The sequence below is a fragment of the Drosophila ananassae genome, chromosome 2R (genome assembly GCF_017639315.1).
Source record: "Drosophila ananassae strain 14024-0371.13 chromosome 2R, ASM1763931v2, whole genome shotgun sequence".
In the NCBI taxonomy this organism is placed as follows: domain Eukaryota; kingdom Metazoa; phylum Arthropoda; class Insecta; order Diptera; family Drosophilidae; genus Drosophila; species Drosophila ananassae.
Genome location: NC_057928.1, coordinates 25,756,938 through 25,777,872, shown reverse-complemented (window position 1 = coordinate 25,777,872; position 20,935 = coordinate 25,756,938). Strand labels below are relative to the sequence as shown.

Sequence of the window (20,935 nt, the reverse complement as noted above, 5' to 3'; positions counted from 1 at the left end):
ATTTGCGAGCCCCAAATCGCTCCGAGCCAAGGCAGCCCGGCGCACTTTAATCAACCGTAAAATGTTGACCTTTTTTGTTCGAGGCCTGGGCCCGCAACATGTTGTTGAAATTCTCCCGAGGAGTGGGTGTGGGCGGAGGTCAGAGCGTGTGGTGAGCCTAATGGACCGACAACCCGGACTTGCACTAATAGTAGTACCAGGAGCATTGGGTTCGGGCATCGTCCTGGAACGGGATTGAGACAGCTTTCCTCGGCCTGCATTTACATAATTTATGCTGTTTGGAGTGGGCCCGGGAAGGAGTTCAGAAATTTAGCAGGGGGAGAGGGATATCGGGATAAGGCCATGACTCACTTTATGACATCCTCTGCCTGCTGCGGCTGGGAGTCTCATAATTTCCACGTGCCGAGTGACTTTGAGGTTTTATGACCAAAAGTATTTATGAATGAGAATGAAAAACATTACAATATGAAACACTGGTCCTCGTACTCGTCATCGTCCTTGGCACGGTCCTGTCAGTCAATATCTAAATGGAATATTTAGCTTTATTTATGCGCATATAAATGCAAAGGCATTGGCGCTGGGATTCATGTATTCAATGGCCGTATTCTTCGGCACACATGCATTATTTATGCATCCACTGAGGCCACACAAAATTCATAAACATTTGTTGTGCAAATTTCTTCGGGATGTTTCTCACGCCCTGGCTTATCCGCCTCCTCCCCTGCTCCTGCTCAGCGGCCGAGGAACATCCCTCCCCCTGTGCCACATCCTCATCTCTGGCGATTGCCAATAAATTCACATCAAAGGTCTTTATTTGTATTTGCTTAGCAGCGAGCTCCGAAAAGGATGCTCGCAGGACTCAAACAGCCAGCGGCCTCCCAGGCCCGGCCTGTGCAAATATCATTTTCGTTTCAATTGAGCATCTCTCGGCTTAGGGCATTACTCGGTCCAGGCCCAGGACTTCTAGCGACACTCCCGTCATCGGCTAATCCTGCTGCCTGGCAACTAGAAAATCATTTAGCAGCAGCCCGCAAGGATAGCAGTGCGAGCACATCCTGATGCTGCGGCCGGCACGTGTCAATTGAGCGAATCCAGAGCCTTCTTTTCACTGAGAGAAAAGGATTCTTAAAACTAGGAAAGGCATATACTTTTGGCTGAAACTTTGTTCAATAACTTCCAATAGCCTGAGATAAATTTCGCCCTGTGCAGGGGCTGCTCCGGCCATCCCAAAACTAGTCTCCCTTCTTGCATTGCAATGAACTCAACACTTGAGCCGTCCAACTGACAAAGTAACTCTCGGATTTAGCAGAATGACCGCCAATGGATTTTTAAATACCCAACACACGCTCCTCCGTCTCCGGATCCGGTGGGCGGCTAAAATTAAACGCCCTGCCGCCCTCGGCGGTATGGGCTGTGGAGGATGCCCAAATAAATAACTCAATTGTTTTGTTGACATTTTATTTGACACGTGACTTTGACTGGTTAAACACACGACCTTCCCGGCACCCCATCCCACCCATTCCGCCGCGCTCCCCGCTTAATGCTTTGTTCTTTTTGCGGTTCATGTGGTCGCCGGCGCTGCCATTAGAACGCTCCAGCCGGCAGCAATTAATCTGGAAGGTGTCCATTAAGGCAGACACGCGCTCCCCGGCTGTGAAAACTGGGCAAACAGGTAAAGGGCGGTGGGCGGCGGACGGCTGGTAGGGCGGGACTTCAGGACATTAAGGGGTGATGCTGTGAATGGCCGTGTAATAGTGTCAATTTGGTATTTATGGCCCTTTGGCTGGCGGCCCTTTCAGTGATTTGTGTTAAAGTCTGGAGGGAAAGAAAGCTTAGTCCTGGAACGGGGAGTGCCTGGATAAGTAACTTTCCTTAGAGAAGGTTTAAGTGAAATTAGATTGTCTATATTAATATAATTAAATAATTTAAAGTAAAATTAAGCATGGTTTAGAAAGTCAAATAACCAGATCCGTTCGAAAGTTTCAAAAGCGGAAGTAGTCACTGCTGTCTGTCTAGTGGACAGTGTCTACTGAACAAATATCCCAACTCAAAGCCAATATATGAATATGCGTAATTTCGATTGATATCGAAAGGCAGCATATATATGTATACATCCTGATCCTGTAAGGACGAAGAAGTTTTCAAGTGAAATATGCAAATGTACCAGAAACTTTTCAACAGGACTAATGCAAATTTCCTCAAAATAAGCGGCAACAAAAAATTTGCATATGTATGCGTGTACGGGAGGGCTCCGCCAGGAACGGAAACGGAAGTGAGCCCCACAACCACACATAAGCAAACAGACTCACAGATACATACCCCTACGGTACAGTGAGGCCCAAAAATGTGCATGACTTGTTTAGTTTGAAAAAGTTCTGTTCGCCGGAGCCACCTATTTGCCCAGACCCGCCCCAGAGCCACCGTTTTCTCCGGCTTTCTTGTTTGTCTGCAAAAGACCTTTGACTTTCTTTTAAAACAATTTGGCTTTGGGTGTGCGAGGGTGGGGGTTTTTTGTGTGTGTGCGTTCATGTGGTTGCTGACACAAACCAAATTTTAAACAAAAGAAAGCTAAAAGCATTCGGCGCTGCTCATGAGACAAACCAACTTAGGTTGTTGGCCAACGGAAACCGCACTCACACACAAGCCTCGCACACTCACACACTAGTACGTAGCACACACACACTCACACACACGTCCGTCTAGTGCTAAGTGACTGTGGGGCTTTGTTGTTCCTTTGAAGCGCCGGCAACGGCACTGAAGTATATTGTTAACAGGATATATAATACACAAAATAAAGTTTTCAGCCAAAGTTACACAAAAGTATTTTACAAGTCCTGCCATCCCGTCCCGCCCCACCCGCCTCCTGCATCCACTTCAATCCTGAGCCGGATCCTGGCCAGGAGGATATTCTGTGGCAGGGAAACGTGCATCACCTTTCAGTCGTCCTGTGTGTTTGATTTTTGGTATTGTTTTACTTTCTGTTGATTCTTCGGCCTTGCCGCTCAAAACTCGAGTAGAAGAATTAAATCAAACTGAAAGGATATTCTAGATTTTTTTATCAGATGGAAAATATATTTTTTCCAACTTATCCTTAGAATTCCTTAAAATTCTATCTCTTGCTGTATCTCTTCTCAAACAAACATTGTTTGGGCAACCCATTGAATGTGTGGTTTTCAAAGAAAGTACAAACTACAGACCCTATTTAAAAACATCTTATGGATTTATTTGTTTACAATAACCTAAGGACGAAAAAAGGACATTTTAAACCATCTTTAAACCTATTAGGCAAAAATCTGTTTAAACCCAGATATTTTTCAAGTTTTGTGGGCCAAATAGAAGCCTCCTAGTCAGGCAGTGTCCTGCCATTTATCACGGCCTACTTTCGGGTGGGGAAAGCTACTCCGGACTCCTGACTCCGGGCCGAATAGAGAGCCGGAACGGGGGCGTGGCAAAAAATAAACTGGCAACTGGCGACGAGCTGTCAGCTGGCAAAGCTTTACGAGTATTGAAGCATTCGTACGGGGCAAAAATAAATGTTTTCAAATGTTTGACGCGCACTGACAACAAATAAGCACATCCGAGTGGGGCCGTGGTTGGGGGGTGTCCTTTCGTCCTGTCATCCTGCCATCCGCCATCCCGCTCAAGACACCAATACTCACGCACACACTCTTTTTCGGCGAGGATGTGCGGGTGTGTGGGTGCGTGCGTTTAATGTCTGTAATTTACCGTTAAGTAGACAAGTATTAATGGTAGAATACCAACGGAATGCGTAGCAGAACGCAGCTCCGCAAACATACAAAACAGGGCCATAAGAGTCACAGACAAGACGAGAGCAGTCAACAGTCATGAAAGCCATGAAAAAAGGCAGCTACAGAGAGAGAAACAATTGAAGAGAATTTTATTAATAATATTAGTTGAAGGTACTACAGAATCCTACAAAAAAAGTCTTAATAACGTAATATACCAGTACCAGTGACGAATGAGCATCCAACTCTGAAAATATCTAATATAAATCCAATAAAAGCTTAAAATCTTTTCATTTATATTTATAGAGAAATCCTTTAAATTTAAGTTTAAAAACCTTTCATATTAGATTCTAACTTATTCCTTTCCGTGCCTCTATGGCAAAAAACAAAATGGCGACGAGGACGAGGACGACATCCGTTTGAGTTGACGTTGAAGTTACATGTTAACTGTGGCAGTGCCACCCCCATAAACCACCCACACCCCCACCCCCACACACGCACACCAGCCCACTAGCTCTCGCACACACACACTCACAAACACAAATAAGCAATTGTCATTGTGGCGCGCGCATGTTGCCGCCCCAGCAGAGATGTCAAAAAGGAAAGGAAAACAAGAAAAAAGTTTAAGGAGCTAAGCGGAAAAAAACGTCAAGAAATTCCAAAGAAAACTCAACTTTGGATTGTTGGCATTTTTGTTGTGTGCTTTGAATGCTGCAGGGGTGTGGGTGGGTGGGTATTGGGAATTGGGGGGCCCGAGAAATACTTGAGCGTTAAAATAGTAGATAAAGCGAAATGACAAGGATGGGAGCGACAAAACAAACGCGCCATTTTCCTGACGTTTCGCAATTTGACATTTTACGTGATTTTTGGACCGGGGCCAGGACTCTGGTCCTGGCTATGTGACTTGCCATTTGCCGAAAATTACAAACTGCCAAAGTGCTATGTGTGCAGGCTGCTCTTATGTAATTGAGTTCGAAAGCGGCCAGCTCAACCACTGAACAGCAACCACCCAGTCAACCACCCAATCACCCAACCCACCCACAAAAAAGTCCCGACTCCTTCGAGAAACTGAAACTGAAGCAGGAGCACATTTTTCACAATTCATTTCATTTAGCCGCGTTTGCTGCGAGGCAACATTATTACAAAAAATATTGCTCAAAATAGAAGAAAGCTGGCTAAGAAAGCGAAGAACGAAAAAAATGGCAGCATAACTTAAGGCGCTTTCGCATGAGCACACAAAAAAATGGAGCGCTTTAAACAAAAGGCACAAAAAGAAAGTCGAACAAATGCTGCAGAATAATTTCGTTTTTTGTTTACATTCGTCCTCCTCCCACTTTTTCACATTTCCCAAAGGCAACATTTCAAAGTCCTCGTTGTTGTCGTCATCGCCGTCCTTAGCCCCTTAGCCTCCGATCCGCATCCTTATGCCGTCGTCATCGCAGTGGATGTGACTAGACTAAGATGGATTAAGCCCCAAGTAGCACACCCGAGCCATTATTCTCCGCCATCACGAGAGAGCTACGAGCGAAAGAACTAAACAATTTTTCTTGATTTCCCCATTTCTCCACTGCCAGTAGCTTCCATTTCTGTCTTGGGGCATTAGAAAATAATATTTTATTCGCTTCACTTACGATTTTTCTTGTAGTGTTTGCGCTTCGCTGCATATCGCTTCCAGTATCAGCATGTGTGGGTGTATTTGTGTGTGGGTGTGCGTGTGTGAGAGTTGCAAGCCGGAAGCGCCGCCATATTGTTGGAGTTGTTGATGTTGAAAAATGTTACATGCCAGAAATTGCTGGTTACCCACATGGAAATTACGTTGCATGTTTCATCGAGAAGGCAGAAGCAGGAGCCGGAGAAAGGAGCAGCTCCTTCGCTGGGGTATTCTTCGTAGTCCCAAGTCGTAATCGTCGATTTTGTTTGGCATTTCATGTGCATCTAATTGACACGTGTTCTTCGGATGAGATATGAGAGTTTCAAGCTTGTTTAGCTCTTTTTCAAGCTATTTTGATGCGCTTTTTCGATTACCTGACTCACGGTAAGGTGCTGTTTAAATTTCCTACTAATCCGCATGCCTGCCATTCCCGACGAAGGAATTCGCAGCAAAAACATTTCGATCACATGTAGCCCTCATTTCGCAAATGATTTTGTTGTGCGGCATAGCTCGGTTAGTTGTAAGCCTTTTTGCATTTAATTTCCCAACTATGCGTTGGTGGAAAAATGCGCAATATGCGCGTACCACCCACCACACGCCCCCCGCCCCTCCGTAAGCCAGCAAAAATCAATTTTATTTGAATTTAACAATTTAACCGTAAAACCACAGAAAGCATTTTAAACGCATTTTTAATAGACTCAAATATGTGTTACATAAAACGCAGATCCCAGGGGCCCTCATCAGAAATCGAGGGGCAGCCGAACAGCAGAGCGGGTGTGGGGGGAGCATCATGGGGCATCGATACTTCCGCTGCCGCACGCCGCCATTTTGTTTTGTTTGTTACAAAATTTTCGCATTTACAAAGCCATTGGCAACATTGGCAACATGGCAGGGCGGAAAAAACGCGTTAAAATATCGTTTGCTTTTGCGAGGAGCATGTCTGCATGGCTCTGCTTGGTTTTCCGATTTTCCCGCTTTTATTTTGCCGATGAAAAATTAGTTTTTACGTGTACGCAGCATAGATCTATGCTCTGTGAGTGGGTGGAGGCGGTATGTTCTGGCTGTTTGCACATTGTCTGCATACTTTTGGCGCTGGCTCAAAGTCGCGTGCCTTTTTTGTTTGCCAGCGAGGATACGCGAACGGCAAATATTTGTGCAATAAAAGCATTCAGTTACTGGCCCACCTCCACCCGCACCAACTCTCCCATCAGCTTAATAAGCAATTTGTTGGTGGTTCCTCCGGGAACCACTCACTATTCAAAGGTTGAATGCAACTATTCGGGACTGGATGGTATTCCACGGATTTCAGGAGCGAAAAATTAGAATCCATTGCTGAAATTCTTCGGACTAACTCCCGTTATGAATCTATTGAGTCCGTACTCCCCAGAGTGTCCTGGGTGCTTGATTCTTTTTATGTAACGCGTGGTCCACGAGGAGGGGAAACAACCACCCAGGACTGTAAACATTCGCATTGGCAACACATGTTGCTCGACCCGGAACCATAACGCCAACTGACCATGAAATGAAAGTGCATAAAATACTGCCATAGAGCCGTGTTTCTGCTGACAATTGCACGTTGTGCGGTCGAATAGAATGACAAAAAATATGTATATGAGGCCAAAAGGATATGAGACGAGAAGGACACTGTGTAGCCAGGACAACCGCTGAAAGGCTTCAAAGCCTTGGGCCCTGGCTTCTGCTCTATATCGCCACGTGCACATCTCCATATCCACAGCCTCATATCCCGGCCAGAGGGAGGTGACGAAATCCGCCTTCTGCTCTGACAATTTCAACATAAATTTCGTCAAATTCTACTTGCGACAACTACGTTTGGGGCGCAACATCTGCCGCCGTTTGCAGTTCAATGGAAACATATTGGCGGGCAGGGGGTAGATTGGCCTTTCTGCTGGGTCATTTCTATATACTACGGAGTGCGATACTGTGGAGAACAGCAGGAGAAGACGGTGTCGGGCTCTACGGGATGCAAGGACAGCCAGCGCCGCTTTTAATTCCTATCTAAGCTTGTCCTTCTTACAGGGTGTTTAGAAATTCTTTCTTTTCTAAATGCTTTATATTTTTAAGTTTAAATGTTTTAAAACTGAGCAAGCTAACTAAACACTTTCTATCGTATTCAAGAAGTATATAGAAGTCTTAGTTTTCAGAATTATGGATAAAGTATTTTAACTAGATTTTATGTTTATTATTTGTAATGTTTAAATAAACAACTTGAATCGTTTATGTAAAAGTCGGTCACCCTGTTTGGCTGCCGTAACGAAAATACTTAATATGTAGCTCAAGTGTCGGCCTGGCTGGACTAGGTGATTCGATTCGATTTTTCCAGGACGGAAGGAAGGGAAAGAGTGTAAGAGAAGAGAAGGAAAAGAAAGCAAGGCAATCTAAGAAAAGGCTACAAGCTTACACACTGACACTTTGGCTGCTCCGCCGGACTTCTGTGCCATTTCCATTTCCTACGTGCCAGCAGGTGTGTGGCCGCCTGTCCTGGCCTGGCCCAGATCGGGGGGCTGGGTCCGAAACTGGAACTGGCACTGCCACTGGCGTCACGTGGTCACAACATAAAAACGTGATGAAATTTCACAAAAATAAAAGCTCTCACCCATACGGACCCTGGCCGACAAACGACTCCCGACAACCAGACACAGAAAAATATAAATTTTTCCTCCAGAACAGATATATTTTTTATTTGAAACATAACTTTCTAAAATCATCATACCTGCCTCAGGCCTATCCCTGCCAATCTACCATTTAATTGGCCCAAAAATTACCTAACTAGACTTTTTCCCGCAGTGTCCTTGGGTGTCAACTGGGAGCGAGGTCTGGACTTTTACGACCTGGGCTATGCGATTGCTTGACACGGCTAAATGCGCCGTAGTGGCGTAAATAAGTAGTAAAAAATTTATAGGATTTGCGTTTTTGGGGTTCGCCCAGCAGTTGCCGCGCGGGCAATTAATAAAAAAATCGCCGGCCTCACTTGAAGCCGGCGGGATCCTAAAGTCGTGGCTTTAAGACCGCCACCACAACCACGACATGATAAACAATTAGAAATGTCACATTGGGGGGGAGTGGGGCTCAACCATAATAACGTAAGCCCGAAATTCCAGTCGCATAAGCGTAGCTCATAAAAGCAAAAAGGCAACAAACAAAATAGCAACACCAACCGGCTACAAAGGCATCTGCTCCGGGGAAGAGAAAGAGTTCTCCTCCGGCTCGTCCATTTTTATAATCGCATTTTTATGATTAAGACGCATTTTATGGGATTTTAACTGCTATTATTTTCGCTTTTAACTGTCACAATAAAGTCAAACTTAAAGACAGCCAAAGCTGCACACACAGAGTTCCTTTGTTTATGCGGCTCCCATCCCAGAACCCTGGACTCCGTCCTCCTCCTCTTGGGAGGAGGCAATGCCTTAAATCCGACGGGGAAGCCGAGGCACAGAATGCTGGAAAGAAACGAAACGTTTAGGGGAAGAAATCTTTTCAGAAATTAAAAGAATTATCTGGGCTAAGCCAAAGATTCTTTGCAGACTTTAGCAAAAACGCTTCTTTATAAATATGAATCGAGTTCAGGTCCCAGGGAAATCATTATGACTGCCCCTCTCTATCCTGTGAAAAAATAATATTTAGTTGAATGAATCTGCCACAACCTCGGCATTCCATTCACCTCAGCCTATGGCCGCCAAAGTCTGCGAATTAATGCCTCCATTGAAAGCCAGTTTTGTCTGTCGCGGTCGCAGTCAGAGTCGGAGTCGAAATGGTGAATAAATATTGTTGTTAAAATTGACGAGCACTTCGGACTGGCTGCTCCACATTAACGTTTATGGATGCCAGTAAAAAGAAAATCCGGCAATCTGGGGAATCGGTCAGATGCCCGGCGACTCCGTCAGAACTGCTACGATATGAACTCTTTTTTAATGAGGTGCTAAAAATGCCGTTATTGTTATGACAGCCAGGATGCCATTTTGACGACCACCGCCAGGACATTAAAGCCAAAGTTTGTCCAGGCTGGGGATGGTGGGGGAGACCTGGTAGACCGAAGACTGAACCGTTTAAGTTCTCTTTAAACATCGATTTGTAAATTGTTAAATGATTGCTGGCTAAATGCGCGTGGCTAATGCTTTCGATTCAGCAACAACCCCTGCAATTTCCTCCTTTCCCTTTTCCATTTAGCCCTTCCGCCCAGTTAGCAAGGGTTGCTCCAGACTCCCAGAGCCCGAGAGCTCAAGTTGCCCTCCTGTTTTCAGCCGAGGGCTCGCATCATCGAATTCCAGACATTTTCTCGCAATGCGCTCGCATTTTTTCTTGCGAGTTTGATTTTTGATATCATGTGCATTGGGATTGGAATGGGAATGGGGATGGTTGTCTAAGGATTTCTTGGGTCCCCAAGGACCCGGCTTCTTTGGACGACCACCCCAAGTGCCACTCGGACTCGAGGGCCGGAAGCAGCCATTGAATATTCAAGCGGCCGGAGATGGGGCCGGCGCCTTGTTTCATTGGCGGTTTTTATGAAACTTTGGCAGCCATTTAGAAAAATTGAACTTGCCATTTGTTCGGGCTTCCGTTTCTTTTTCCTCCCAAAGTCCTCCGTCTGGTTTCTTGACACGCATAACACTTTGCCGCGGAGCAGCAGCCGCAGCAGCAGTTGGCAAACAAATTTGAATTTATATTAATTTATTAGCATAGGAAAAGCGCAGCCTCTTGGGATAAGAATTCCAAGAGTGAGGCCAAGCCGGACTCAAGTCGCCGCAGTTGACACAGAAAGTTGGGCCGGCCTCGGGGTTCTCGTAATGAAAATGAAAATGAAAAGTAATTCCAGAATTTTTAGCAATGAACTTGCTAATTTGAAATGTAAATTGCCGTGCTAATAAAAGAAAAAATCCCCGAAAGCCCAAATGCCAATGAAAGCTAAAGACACAGAAAGAAGAAAAAAGGAATTTAGGAATTTAAAGCTTTATAATACTTGGAATTATATGAGAGGTGGTTTAAACGTTTTCAGAGACTATTTAGTTTTATTTACTTCCTCTTAGGCTTAGTTAGATTTTAAGAGAGTTCAAGTAACTATTTTTTATTAGTGGAAACGTTCACCTTTCATCACATTTATTAATACGCGCATTTCTCACGTCGGATTTGCATGAAGGGGACTGGTCTTCCAGCGACTTCATTTTGAGTTTTAAGTGGCCCCGGAAAATATGCAGCACTTGTGTGAAATATGCTCGGAAAAGCCAAAGTGCCAGCTATGCAAAATTATGCTAATGCCAGGTGGGTGCCCCGCAAGCCACTGGGGACCGGGACAGGGACCGGGACCGGGAAAATTTGGCCAAATGTCAACCGTTTTTGGCAACAGCATGCAGTTATCAGGCAAGGCAGAGACCCCCAGGTGCAAAAGCCCGGCAAAGAGCCACGAACTTTAACACGCCCATTTGCACTTTAAAGCCCTGAAACTTCTCGTGGCCCTGGCCCTGCCCCTGCTACTGCTCCTGCTCCTGATTTCCATTCCAGCACCCAGCACACTCATAAAATGCGCATTAAACACACGCAGCTCAAAACTGTTGCCGGCTTGGCCAAATCCAAAGGATTTAGTTACGCCACAGGAGGCGGTTACTTCACTTCGTTCCTCGTAGTCGTAGTCGTCTATTGCGCCATCTTTGCATACCCACACCCCCAGGCACCCAGCCACCCACACACATCTACCCACTGGGAACCGTTAGAGCGGCTAACCAGTCACATACACAGACACACACCAAACACACAGACGAGTAACCTTTGCGCCCCAGCTGGTAACATCAATGGCTTTTTCATCCATCAAACATGGCGTCAAACGTCACGGGCTGCGAGCGCAAAAAGGCGAGCTATTGTCGTCTAATACCGCAGCGACAGCCCAACAGCCCGGCATCCTGGCATCCTGGCAGCCCGGCATCCTGCCTTCCCCAGCAACCTGAAGGCCCAGGCCCAGCAGCACTGAACCCGTTGCCGCACCCTTAACCCCCAAAACCCAACTCCAGTCCCTGACTTCCCGGCAGACCGCATCACATCACTTCCGCTGCCTGCTGGCACTGCCAGCACTGTTGGTTGATACACTGCGAAAAATTGCAATTAATTTAAACATAATTAGCACAATCGATATGAGGTATATCTGTGCAAGAAGTTTCAAGGTGGAAGTAAAAGATTTCATGGCTAAATTTTACCTTAGCAAGTGCTGTCTTCAATGAAATGCATAGTACCAAATATCATAGGGTAGAAAGAAAGAAGATCAATCCCTTCCTAGACACATTCCCCTAATATTTTCCCTCTCTGTATGGAATGGGTGCGGCTGCCACTGCCGTGGGCTAAATAATCTTGCTGGCTTTATGTGTGCTGATGACTTGCTGAGCCTCAAAGATGGAGATGCGAATGGTTAGTGGGGAGTGGAGAATGGCGATGAGGTCGGCGTAGAGCAGGAGCTGAAGCTGGGGTCTGGGATGCACAGCTTCGCTGAAAGTGCTGACTCGGATTTTGTGCCAGGCCGGGATCAGAAGGGAAGGTGGTCCTGCCATTCCCCTTCCCGTTCTCCAGGCTCTTCTCCCAGCATGTTGCTGGCGTCTAAATACATGGACACACACACACTGCCACTGCATAAGCATAGACATTCATATAATGCTTGTAATATTTGCGCTTAGCCTTTGGGGGGTTTTCGTAACAGCTACCACCGCCCCCCGGGATGATGGCTGTCCGGCTGCTCAGGGGGATGGATGGTGGGGCCAGGGTGGCTTGCTCCAAGTGTCCTTGGGGGCCGTCGGTTGGCGCTTCAGTCGAGTTCAAAATGTTTATTTTGTTGTCCTTAGGTTAGTCGTTTGCTCATTTTGCGTCCTTGTTTGCAGAAATGTTCGTTCTCGTGCTCTCGCACACTGACTGTGAATGTGCATTGCTTTTTCCCAAGCACTGTATCCGTGCGAGTGTGTTTTTGCTGGTTGTGTGCTATTTGATTGGAACTGTTTGCATTTTGCGCTGTTTACATTTCTCAGGAATATCTAGCCCGTGCCTCTGGTAAATATCCTTGATCCATTTGCAAACAGTGGCAACGGCCAGAAGCCGTCGAGTCCTGGCCTCCGTTCCTCTTTTAAAGTAACTTTTTGGGATCAAGTGGACCTTGGCTTGAACTTAGGATCCTGGCCAAGGGTTTCAAGATTGCCTTTAAGTTTGGGCATCACTTTAAGGCCTATGATTCTCGCCTTCCATGGGCTTACGCTTTTATATCCCTATGAGTGTCCTGAATTCTCTGAATCACTGCTCCTGCCGCCACAATAAAAAAGGACCCATTCAGCAAACAGTTCAGCTTTCTCAGCTGAAAAGATTTGAATGTCCTTCATAGCCAAATGCCGTGTAATATGAAAAGAGTGAGCCGCATAAAGGCGCCGTCCGCAGGACACAATTCCAAAGGAGCTAAATGTGAATCTGATGGTGATGCCAGGGCGGGCGGACGCCAGGACGCCAGGATGCTGACGATGATGAGGATGATGAGCGCAGCGCACAAAACGATGATGCACAAATCCTTTAAGAGCGGATTTGGAATTTCTGCGAGGAGGCAAACACAAAGACCGGGGGCTTAACCGGAATGGCGAAGGAATAAACCCACTTTCGGAATACCGGGGACGACAGGCTTTAAAATATTGTGATATAGACGACAGTCCGGGTCCGTACAGGCCTCCTGCTGAGAGACTGCGGGGCCTCGATTCGGCTTTCCTGATTCGATATGATGTGGAGACAAGGAGTCAGGAGTCCGAGCCAAGCTGCGTCAAGGAAGTGTTTTATTTGTAGTTCGGCTAAACTATTTGTTTTAACCCGCTGTGCGGTGGGGTGCTGTGCGGGAAATGTTCGCAATTTCGTGTTATCTGCCATCCGTAATGGTTATTGGAAACGTAGCCGAAAATTGCCATCAAATATTGACTCTGCCGGGCTGGAAGGATATTTGAGTCTGAAGCTTTCTCACTGAGAAAAATAAAGGCATTCTAAAGGCACTACTTGCTACACTACTAGCTACACAAAGGGCTAATTTCAAATAGTTTTGGGTTAATGGTCTTGTTTTTTATACTCTCCCAGCAGTGCATATTTTTTCTTAGTGCATCGACCACTTCGCCCTCTGAACTTTACACATTTTCCCTCCGTTTTGTACTGTCAGCCATGAACTTTTATTATGCCTTGAGGTAAATTGTTTTATTTATTTTTTAGGCCTGTCGCCGGCCACGTAGAATCGGCAGAGCCTCGGTCTTGGTCAACTCATAATTCAGCGTTACTTTGTTGCCACCCACCATCCCCAGCTTCCACCAGCCACCACCAACCACCCACCGAGCATCCGCATCCTCGTCCTGATTCGCATCCCTTTGGGCCAACAAAAAATCGCAACAATTTGTAATGCCAAATATTTTATTCATTCTGCGTTTGCTGAGCCGCCGTCGCCTCCTCCGGTCACATAAATAAATACATATTTGTTTATTTATTTATTTTGCTGCTGTTGTTTTTTATATTTCTGGCCCTGACGGTCTGATTGGCTCAACAGGTCGGGTCAGAGCAGCGGGGATCCCATGTAAGGACATTTATGGGGCGTCTCTTCCTGCATACAAATGCAGCTGCCCGATCGGAGGTCTGAAATAGTCGAGGATTCGCAGAAATTTATCACGTCATTCGGGATATTTGTCCTTTTTGTTGCTGTCAATTGTTTTGAGCCTTTCGCCTGCAATTTGTTGGTTAATTTTGATTGGCTCAACGAGCGTTTAAGCGGGCTTTAATTGGGGTTTGGCAAGCGTGAAAGAAATAATGCCAAACTGTTGAATGGAAAAGCTATTCAAAACCCCAAAACGACCCCCCATCTCCCGGCTCGTAAATCTGTTTGCCGCCATTATCTGGCCACTGCCATAGAAACTGAAACTGCAATCGGCATCGGGACTTCATAAACGCATCGCCAGGCCGGCACTCCATTCGTAATGAACTCGCAGCGAGGGCGGCGGGCCATTTGTCTATTATGGCGCATTGATTAGCGCCGGGCCCCCTATTCGGAGGTCGGAGTTCACAGTTCACACTTGCGGGAGGTGCAGCCCCCTCGGCACAAATGCACGCTATGCCACACATGTCGTGTTTAATTAACCCCGAACAATGTCCGATGCCGCACTTCCCGCCGACTGCACAGCCATTCATACAAAAGGCACGCGCATAATTCCCGCATGTGTATTAGTGCTACAGTTTGGGGCAGCACCCGTGCCGCCCCTTTAAAGGGGAGAAAGGGGGTGCCCGGTTGTCGGCAGCACAGTGACCCAAATTAATCTTTGTCATTAGCAGGAGCCGGGCAGGAGTGCAAGTGCCGAGCGAGGTATGAAGTCTCAAGTCTGGCGGGGCGATGACGGAGAGTTGCCCAAATGCCAAGAGCCCCGCCCCCGAGCTCCTAGGTCCCTGGGCCCTTGGGTCCAGAATTTCTTCAGCCCTGTCTAGGCGGCGGGTAGACAAAGTGGCAAAAGTTTCGTCGCGGGTGCCAGAGTTTTGGCATCGAAGGCTGTCGGAGTGTCGACAGGCCATGTTTTGGAATTTACAGAATCCCAGGGGTCCCAAAATAATAGTGTCTATGATTTCCATCGAATACCCCATAACAACAAGGGGCTCTAGTTTCTGGAAGTTCCTTGAATATAAACTTATCTATTACACAATTATTTTGTGTATTACATTTGTTGTGTACTCTATTAATTGTTTTTCCGGACATGACTCTGTTAATGAAATAATTAAACCAATAAATCACACATCTAGTTTAGGGAAACTAAGTTATTAATTTAATAATGGACCACATGATGCACCCCAGATGTACCGCCCAGCCCTCCGTCCGTCCTGAGGTTAAGTTATTCACCCTGACCCCTGTTTGGGCTGCAATTATGAATCACGACGATTGCCGCACATAATTATTGCCGCCATAATCGCCAAGGTGGCTCGCAGGCAAATGGCCCGCCCGCACACTAATTGTAAGTAACACGTTCGCGTTTGCGAAACTTTCTGGAATTTTCGAAGGCAGCCAGCCAGCCAGGCAGGGGCTAACAGCGGGAAGCGCAGGAGGCAGCCAGGGTCCTGGCCAGACAAGTCCTCATCTCGCAGCTAGACGTGCAGCAGTCAGTAGTCAGCCAACCGGCAAGTGCTTAGACATTAATGTTTGGCGCGCTCTCCGGCTTAATGGACCGGAATTCATTTGGCCGAAAGTTTAAAGAGCCGTCGTCATTAGCAGGACAGGCTCTTTAATTGAACTGGGGCCATAAAACTGCTGTCCTAGGGACTAGACTTTAATATCCTCCCATCGAAAATCAATAAATTTAAAATGTGGAAGCCACTGCGAAAAAATGGAGAAAAACTGTGGAAAGCCAGGAAAATAACAGAAAAAAAACAGAAAAGGGAGAAAAACAACATTCCTAGAGCCGAGCAGAGTCCTTTTGGGGGATGTTGTAGCTGAGGCGACAAAGCAAGCAAGAAATCGCCGAGCCAAACATCCTTTTGTCAATACAAAATACGTATAGTACAACAAAATAAATAAAAGCCCCGAACAACGAGCCCCACGACTGGCAAAGACAAAGACAAAAGTCAAAAGTGCAAAAACAAAGGCAAAACAACTCAGAAGCGCCACCCGAGCTGCGAAGCACTTCGCAGGACCTCCCAGGAGGATGCGGGGCCAACGCATGCGCCCCACAGGCTGGGGAAGCTGCCCGAAAATGGCTGGCTCTCAACTGGTTCAGGGGATGGCGCCCGCGGAAAGGACTCGGGCCAAAATGGCGCACACGCACACGAACACAGCCACCCACTGGCCATTTCTCCTCCGTGCGGAGAGAATTTCCTAGCCAACTCCCGGCAGATGCCTGTGCATTTGCCAAATGATTTTTAACAAATTTCATTAACATCAGAGGTCCGTAATCATTCAAGCATCGCGTTTCGTAACAGGGCCAGGTCAAGGAGTCCAATAGTGCCGGACACCTCCGGACGGACCCTGCCCAGTTGCAATCACAGACTCCTGTAGGTCTAAAACGAGTTCTTAGGGCGATACTTTTAAGCGAGGTCCTTTGAAACGAAATGTGCATTGAAAACATCCAACAATAAGTGACAAAATAATGTAGAATCCTGTGAGTGCGAATAATAAATCGAAACTATGATCGACGAACAGCATCCGATGCAGATTGGTTTGTGTAAGTATCCTGGGCTTGTTGGGAGTCCTGTTCTTGAACGTGGTGTTTGGTTGCAAAACTGAAAGCCGACGGCTTTTTTAAGGCCTCCAATTCATCCCTACCGTCGGCATTTTGGTATCTTAGATCAAAGGACTTAAATGTGTTATGAAAGCCAAACATAAAGATGTTTATTTTCAGAACAGTAAGTCCCATAATTCCCTTGAAATAATCAAAACTTAAATGTCTAAATTATTCAAAAGCAAATCTAAATATGGGCAATTACTCTAACCCACTTCAGGCAGAAGGACTCTATTTACCTTAAAAAACATAAATATTTTAGTGCACTCGAGCCTTTTTCCGCCACTCTCATCCAACTGGCCAGGAGCCAGAGAAAATTTCAACATATTTTCCAGTGCAAAGCAAATTTTGACTTCTGTCAGAGATTAGGCCAAAACAAAGCATTTGTGCCCCGATTGCTGGCACAACAAATCGGAACGGAACGGAGCGGCATAGCAGCTTCCATTGTCTGCCCAAATCCGATTAAATAAAACGCTGTCAGTTACTGCCGAGCTGCGAGTTGCGAGTTGCTGGCAACTGACAGCGAAATCTGTGGCAGCCGTACAAGGAGCCGGAGCTCGAACGCCAGCAGGAGCAGAAACGGTGGCAGCACACAGTATCCTGCCAGCCTGCAGCCTGGCATCCTGGCAAGGGTTTCCTGGCAGACGACTGCCAACATATGCCGCCAGCCGACGAAACCGAAATCATAAGACCCTGGCTTGAAATTGGAGGGTGAAAATCCTCCCTGTCTCTCTGTTCCCTTTCGTCCTGTCGCCCTGTCTCCCTGTTGATTCATTTAAATGCCCTGGTTAGCCCCGGATTCAATTCAATTCATTTATAATCGAGTTATAAGGGTGGTCCCGCTGCACATTAGAGTCTAATTATAGCGGAGGAGGGTGGGTGTCCTAAGCACAGGACTATCAATGTCGGATTTGCACTTGTCGCCGCAAATCCTTGAGGACTATGCCCTGACATGTCCGGTCAACATGGTGGAATATTTTCAGGCGAATGTCAAACTTCGAATGCCAAGGCCAACGGGACTCAAAAGTGTAACAGGTGCGGCCTCAGATCAGCTTATTCCGCTGCACTTCTCATTGTTGTTCCTATTGTCCCCGAGTGTCGAAAGCCGGAATTTGATGGAAGTGAGAGGATTATGAAACACTCCACAGGAAGTTGATTTCCAAATCTCCTCTTAGTCCAGTGCTCTGTTTCCACAACATATTTTTTCTAGTATTAGAAAAGAACAAAAACCTTTAACATCCTTTGCCAAAAACTAATATTTCGGCAGAATAGATTTGTATTCAATTAAATTGAATAACAGCCATCGGATTGAATTAAATTTGTCCTGCAATTTGCCATCCAAAACTGAAAAGAGTAATCTTGTTAGGCAAAGCGCTTTATGTCAATCAGTGGAAGAGGTGTAGCAGTATTTTAATGCTCATGTGATGGCTGGAATACTTTAACATTCTCCGCATATTTCTGGCATAAATTGGCATACCAGATATAATGTTTGCAAAAATTTAATGAAATTACACACACATTTAAATCACTCAAACACTCGCCAGCATCCTGACAATGCAACAGAAAAAGACTCGGAAAAACAACAACCACACGCATACACGCAGGACACCCAGGACACACACAGAACACACAAAAGCTGGGAAACAAATTACGGTGAAATTTCAGCAATTTGCCATAAATTGAGACAACAAGGCACAAAAAGCCAAACAGCCAACCAGTCAGCACCGCAAATGTACAGTAATTTTTGCCACCAACCCGAAACAAAAGCACGCATACGCCATGTAGGCCGTATTTTCCCGGTTTTTTTCCGGGTTGCCCGCCCACTCCCTCCACTCGCTCTTTTTTCCTGATGGGTATTTCGAGTGCAGTGGAAAAGTCATTTCAATAATTGCAAAACCACAAATTTACTACAACTCGAAGCGCCTTTGGGCTGGACACTGGTCCAGCCCGGTTTATATGCACGGCGTGAAGTGGACCGCAAACACAAACTGCCTTGGCAGGGGGCATAGTTTTTGCCATTGTAAATTTTAAGCCCACAAACACAAGCACACACACACTTATACACTGTACACACTGCCCACAATGTGCATGCCGGAGCGAAAATAAAAATATCTGAAATGTTTCTCATTTGCATGTCCTGGGACGGGGCCACGACACGACCGCAAAACCAAAATAGTTCCAATGGACATAAAATGTCAACAGCAGCAGCAGCATCAGCACCAGGCCGGAGGAGGGCCAGGGCAACCAGGATCGGCAGGACAACCGCAGGCTGGGGGCCTCAATCAACTGCTGTTGAACGGAAATGAACGCATGTTAACAACACCAGCAACAGCAGCAGTAACGACAACAGAAAGTGGTCCTGGAAGTGGTCTGGGAAACGGAACAGGAACAGGACGAGGTACGGGTGCGGGCACGACATCAAGTGGCAAAGCCCACAATGACAAAATGGCGTCAGTCAGCAGAAACGTCAACGGAAGTTGCAGCAACCACAACAGCAGCAACATTTCCAGCAACAGCCACCATCCCATAAACAAGCAGCAGCAAATGCCAGGACCAGGACCCCCCCATCCAGTCCTGCCACCCATGCCCCCACTGCCCCCCTGCCAGCGCATCACCTTGGGAGAGTGCAGCCTCAATGGAATGGACGGCTTTGCAACGCCAGCACCTCCGACAACGACTCCGCACGGACCTCAGGGAATGGGTCCCAGCAACGGAATGGCAGTGGGAGGAGCCGTGGGAATGGGAGCCGGTGTGGGGGCAGGAGCCCTGTCCGTGGGAGCACCGCAGCCGCCCAGCCAGTGCGCCCACTGCTGCCAGCCAATTTGTGATCGCTACATCATGCGCGTGGTGGAGAACTCCTTCCACGAGGGCTGCCTCAAGTGCACCGCCTGCTCGTTGCACCTGGTGCACTCCTGCTTCGCGAGGGAGGGCAAGCTCTACTGCCGCATCGACTACGAGAGGTGAGTGTGACTCCTGCATGACCTTTGCGCCCCAAAGGTTGAATTTGTACTCCAAGTTGAATTCTTTTAGGTTGTATTATTCTATTTTAAGTTTGGAAGCTTTATTCTTTTCGGAATTTGATTTGGCACAGATCCTTAAATATTCCTAAATCCTTCAATCCCTTCATGCCAGGCTCTACATCCGCAATCGCTGTCTTGGCTGTGGCCACAAAATCGCCTCCGACGAGCTCGTGATGCGCTGCCACGAGAACGTCTTCCATCTGAAGTGCTTCGCGTGCGTGGTCTGCGGAGTCTTGCTGAAGAAGGGGGAGCAGTATGTGGTCAAGCAGGGTCAGCTCTTCTGTCGCTTCGACTACGAGAAGGAGGTGGAGATGCTGCAAGGATATGGTGGGTACTCTCAAGGCTCCAGTAGGCTTCTAGTTTGAAAAAACTTCTCTGCAGATTTCTACGGCGATGAGCTGTTTCCACCCAAGCTGGACGGCAGGCGCGGCCCCAAGCGCCCAAGGACCATACTGAACACGCAGCAGCGGCGAGCCTTCAAGGCATCCTTTGAAGTCTCGCCAAAGCCTTGTCGCAAAGTGAGAGAGAATCTGGCAAAGGAGACTGGCTTGAGCCTAAGGATTGTCCAGGTCTGAGAATAACTTCATCCACTTAGAAGTCTTGTATTCTTAGTTCCTTTATCCTTTCAGGTATGGTTCCAAAACCAAAGGGCCAAGGTAAAAAAAATACAAAAAAAAGCCAAGCAGGAGCCGCCCAGCAAGGGGGCCAGTGATTCGCAGGACTCGCAGGAGTCCCTGGACAGCAGTCTTGCCGCAAAGATCAAGGATGAGGCCCACAGCGACAGTGAATCGCAAATGGAGTCGCCCTACTCCACGGCCTCCGATGGAATGAGCCGGATGGCGACCCGTTGCACCATCAAGGACGAGCAGGAGCAAGTGCCCTTCAACTGCTTGGAGACCAACAAAGGTACTTATACGCCGCAAACACTGTTCATTATATTGCTAATTTAATGAATGATTGACAGAAAACTGCAACAAGAACAACGAGCCCATTTTGAACACCATCCTGGGGCTCAGCTATGCGACTTTCCAGCAGCTGATGGGTCCCTTCGCCCAAACGCCGATGATCAACCCGATCGACCGGCTCTACAGCATGCAGAGCTCCTACTTCCGGCCGGAGGAGCTGCAGGCGTACGGGGAGTGCGGCGTCAAGGACGCCATGGAACACTAATACTGCGGAAGGCCTCCTCCTTCCGGAGGCCATCGAATTTTAAGCCCAAATCAAAATTAGACCTTGTAAAATAAAAGAATGTTAATGTGCTAGCAA

General features: G+C 47.0%; 2 protein-coding genes across 3 annotated transcripts; one reads left to right on the top strand and one right to left on the bottom strand.

Moving 5' to 3' along the window:
* Positions 1-458: 458 nt before the first annotated feature.
* Positions 459-3,856, bottom strand: LOC116655910. The gene is made up of 2 exons (XM_032454879.1): positions 3,668-3,856; positions 459-509 (listed from the first exon to the last, which is right to left on the bottom strand). Exons 1-2 carry the CDS (start codon positions 3,854-3,856, stop codon positions 459-461), a joined length of 240 nt encoding a protein of 79 aa, XP_032310770.1.
* A 12,422-nt stretch (positions 3,857-16,278) lies between these two features.
* On the top strand, positions 16,279-20,935 carry LOC6507616 (LIM homeobox transcription factor 1-beta). Of its 2 annotated transcripts, none has more exons than XM_044714823.1 (6): positions 16,279-16,592; positions 18,194-19,609; positions 19,782-19,996; positions 20,051-20,238; positions 20,299-20,575; positions 20,634-20,935. In XM_044714823.1, the coding sequence occupies exons 2-6, from the start codon at positions 18,831-18,833 to the stop codon at positions 20,837-20,839; spliced, it is 1,665 nt and encodes a 554-aa protein (XP_044570758.1). In that variant the 5' UTR covers positions 16,279-16,592; positions 18,194-18,830; the 3' UTR covers positions 20,840-20,935. The 2 variants fall into 2 exon arrangements, with proteins under 2 accessions (XP_044570758.1, XP_001956006.2); XM_001955970.4 differs by having other exon boundaries at positions 16,281-16,592; positions 18,826-19,609.

What these genes read in the sequence shown, in the direction of transcription:
- LOC6507616 (XM_001955970.4), top strand. Translation starts at nt 16,556, where the DNA reads ATGATCGACGAACAGCATCCGATGCAGATTGGTTTGT. An exon ending in TGCCGCATCGACTACGAGAG is followed by an intron (nt 19,610 to 19,781) that starts GTGAGTGTGACT and finishes CCTTCATGCCAG; the next exon opens with GCTCTACATCCGCAATCGCT. An exon ending in GGAGATGCTGCAAGGATATG is followed by an intron (nt 19,997 to 20,050) that starts GTGGGTACTCTC and finishes ACTTCTCTGCAG; the next exon opens with ATTTCTACGGCGATGAGCTG.
- LOC116655910 (XM_032454879.1), bottom strand. Translation starts at nt 3,856, where the DNA reads ATGGCTTTCATGACTGTTGACTGCTCTCGTCTTGTCTGTGACTCTTAT. An exon ending in CACATCCTCGCCGAAAAAGA is followed by an intron (nt 510 to 3,667) that starts GTGTGTGCGTGA and finishes ATTGACTGACAG; the next exon opens with GACCGTGCCAAGGACGATGA.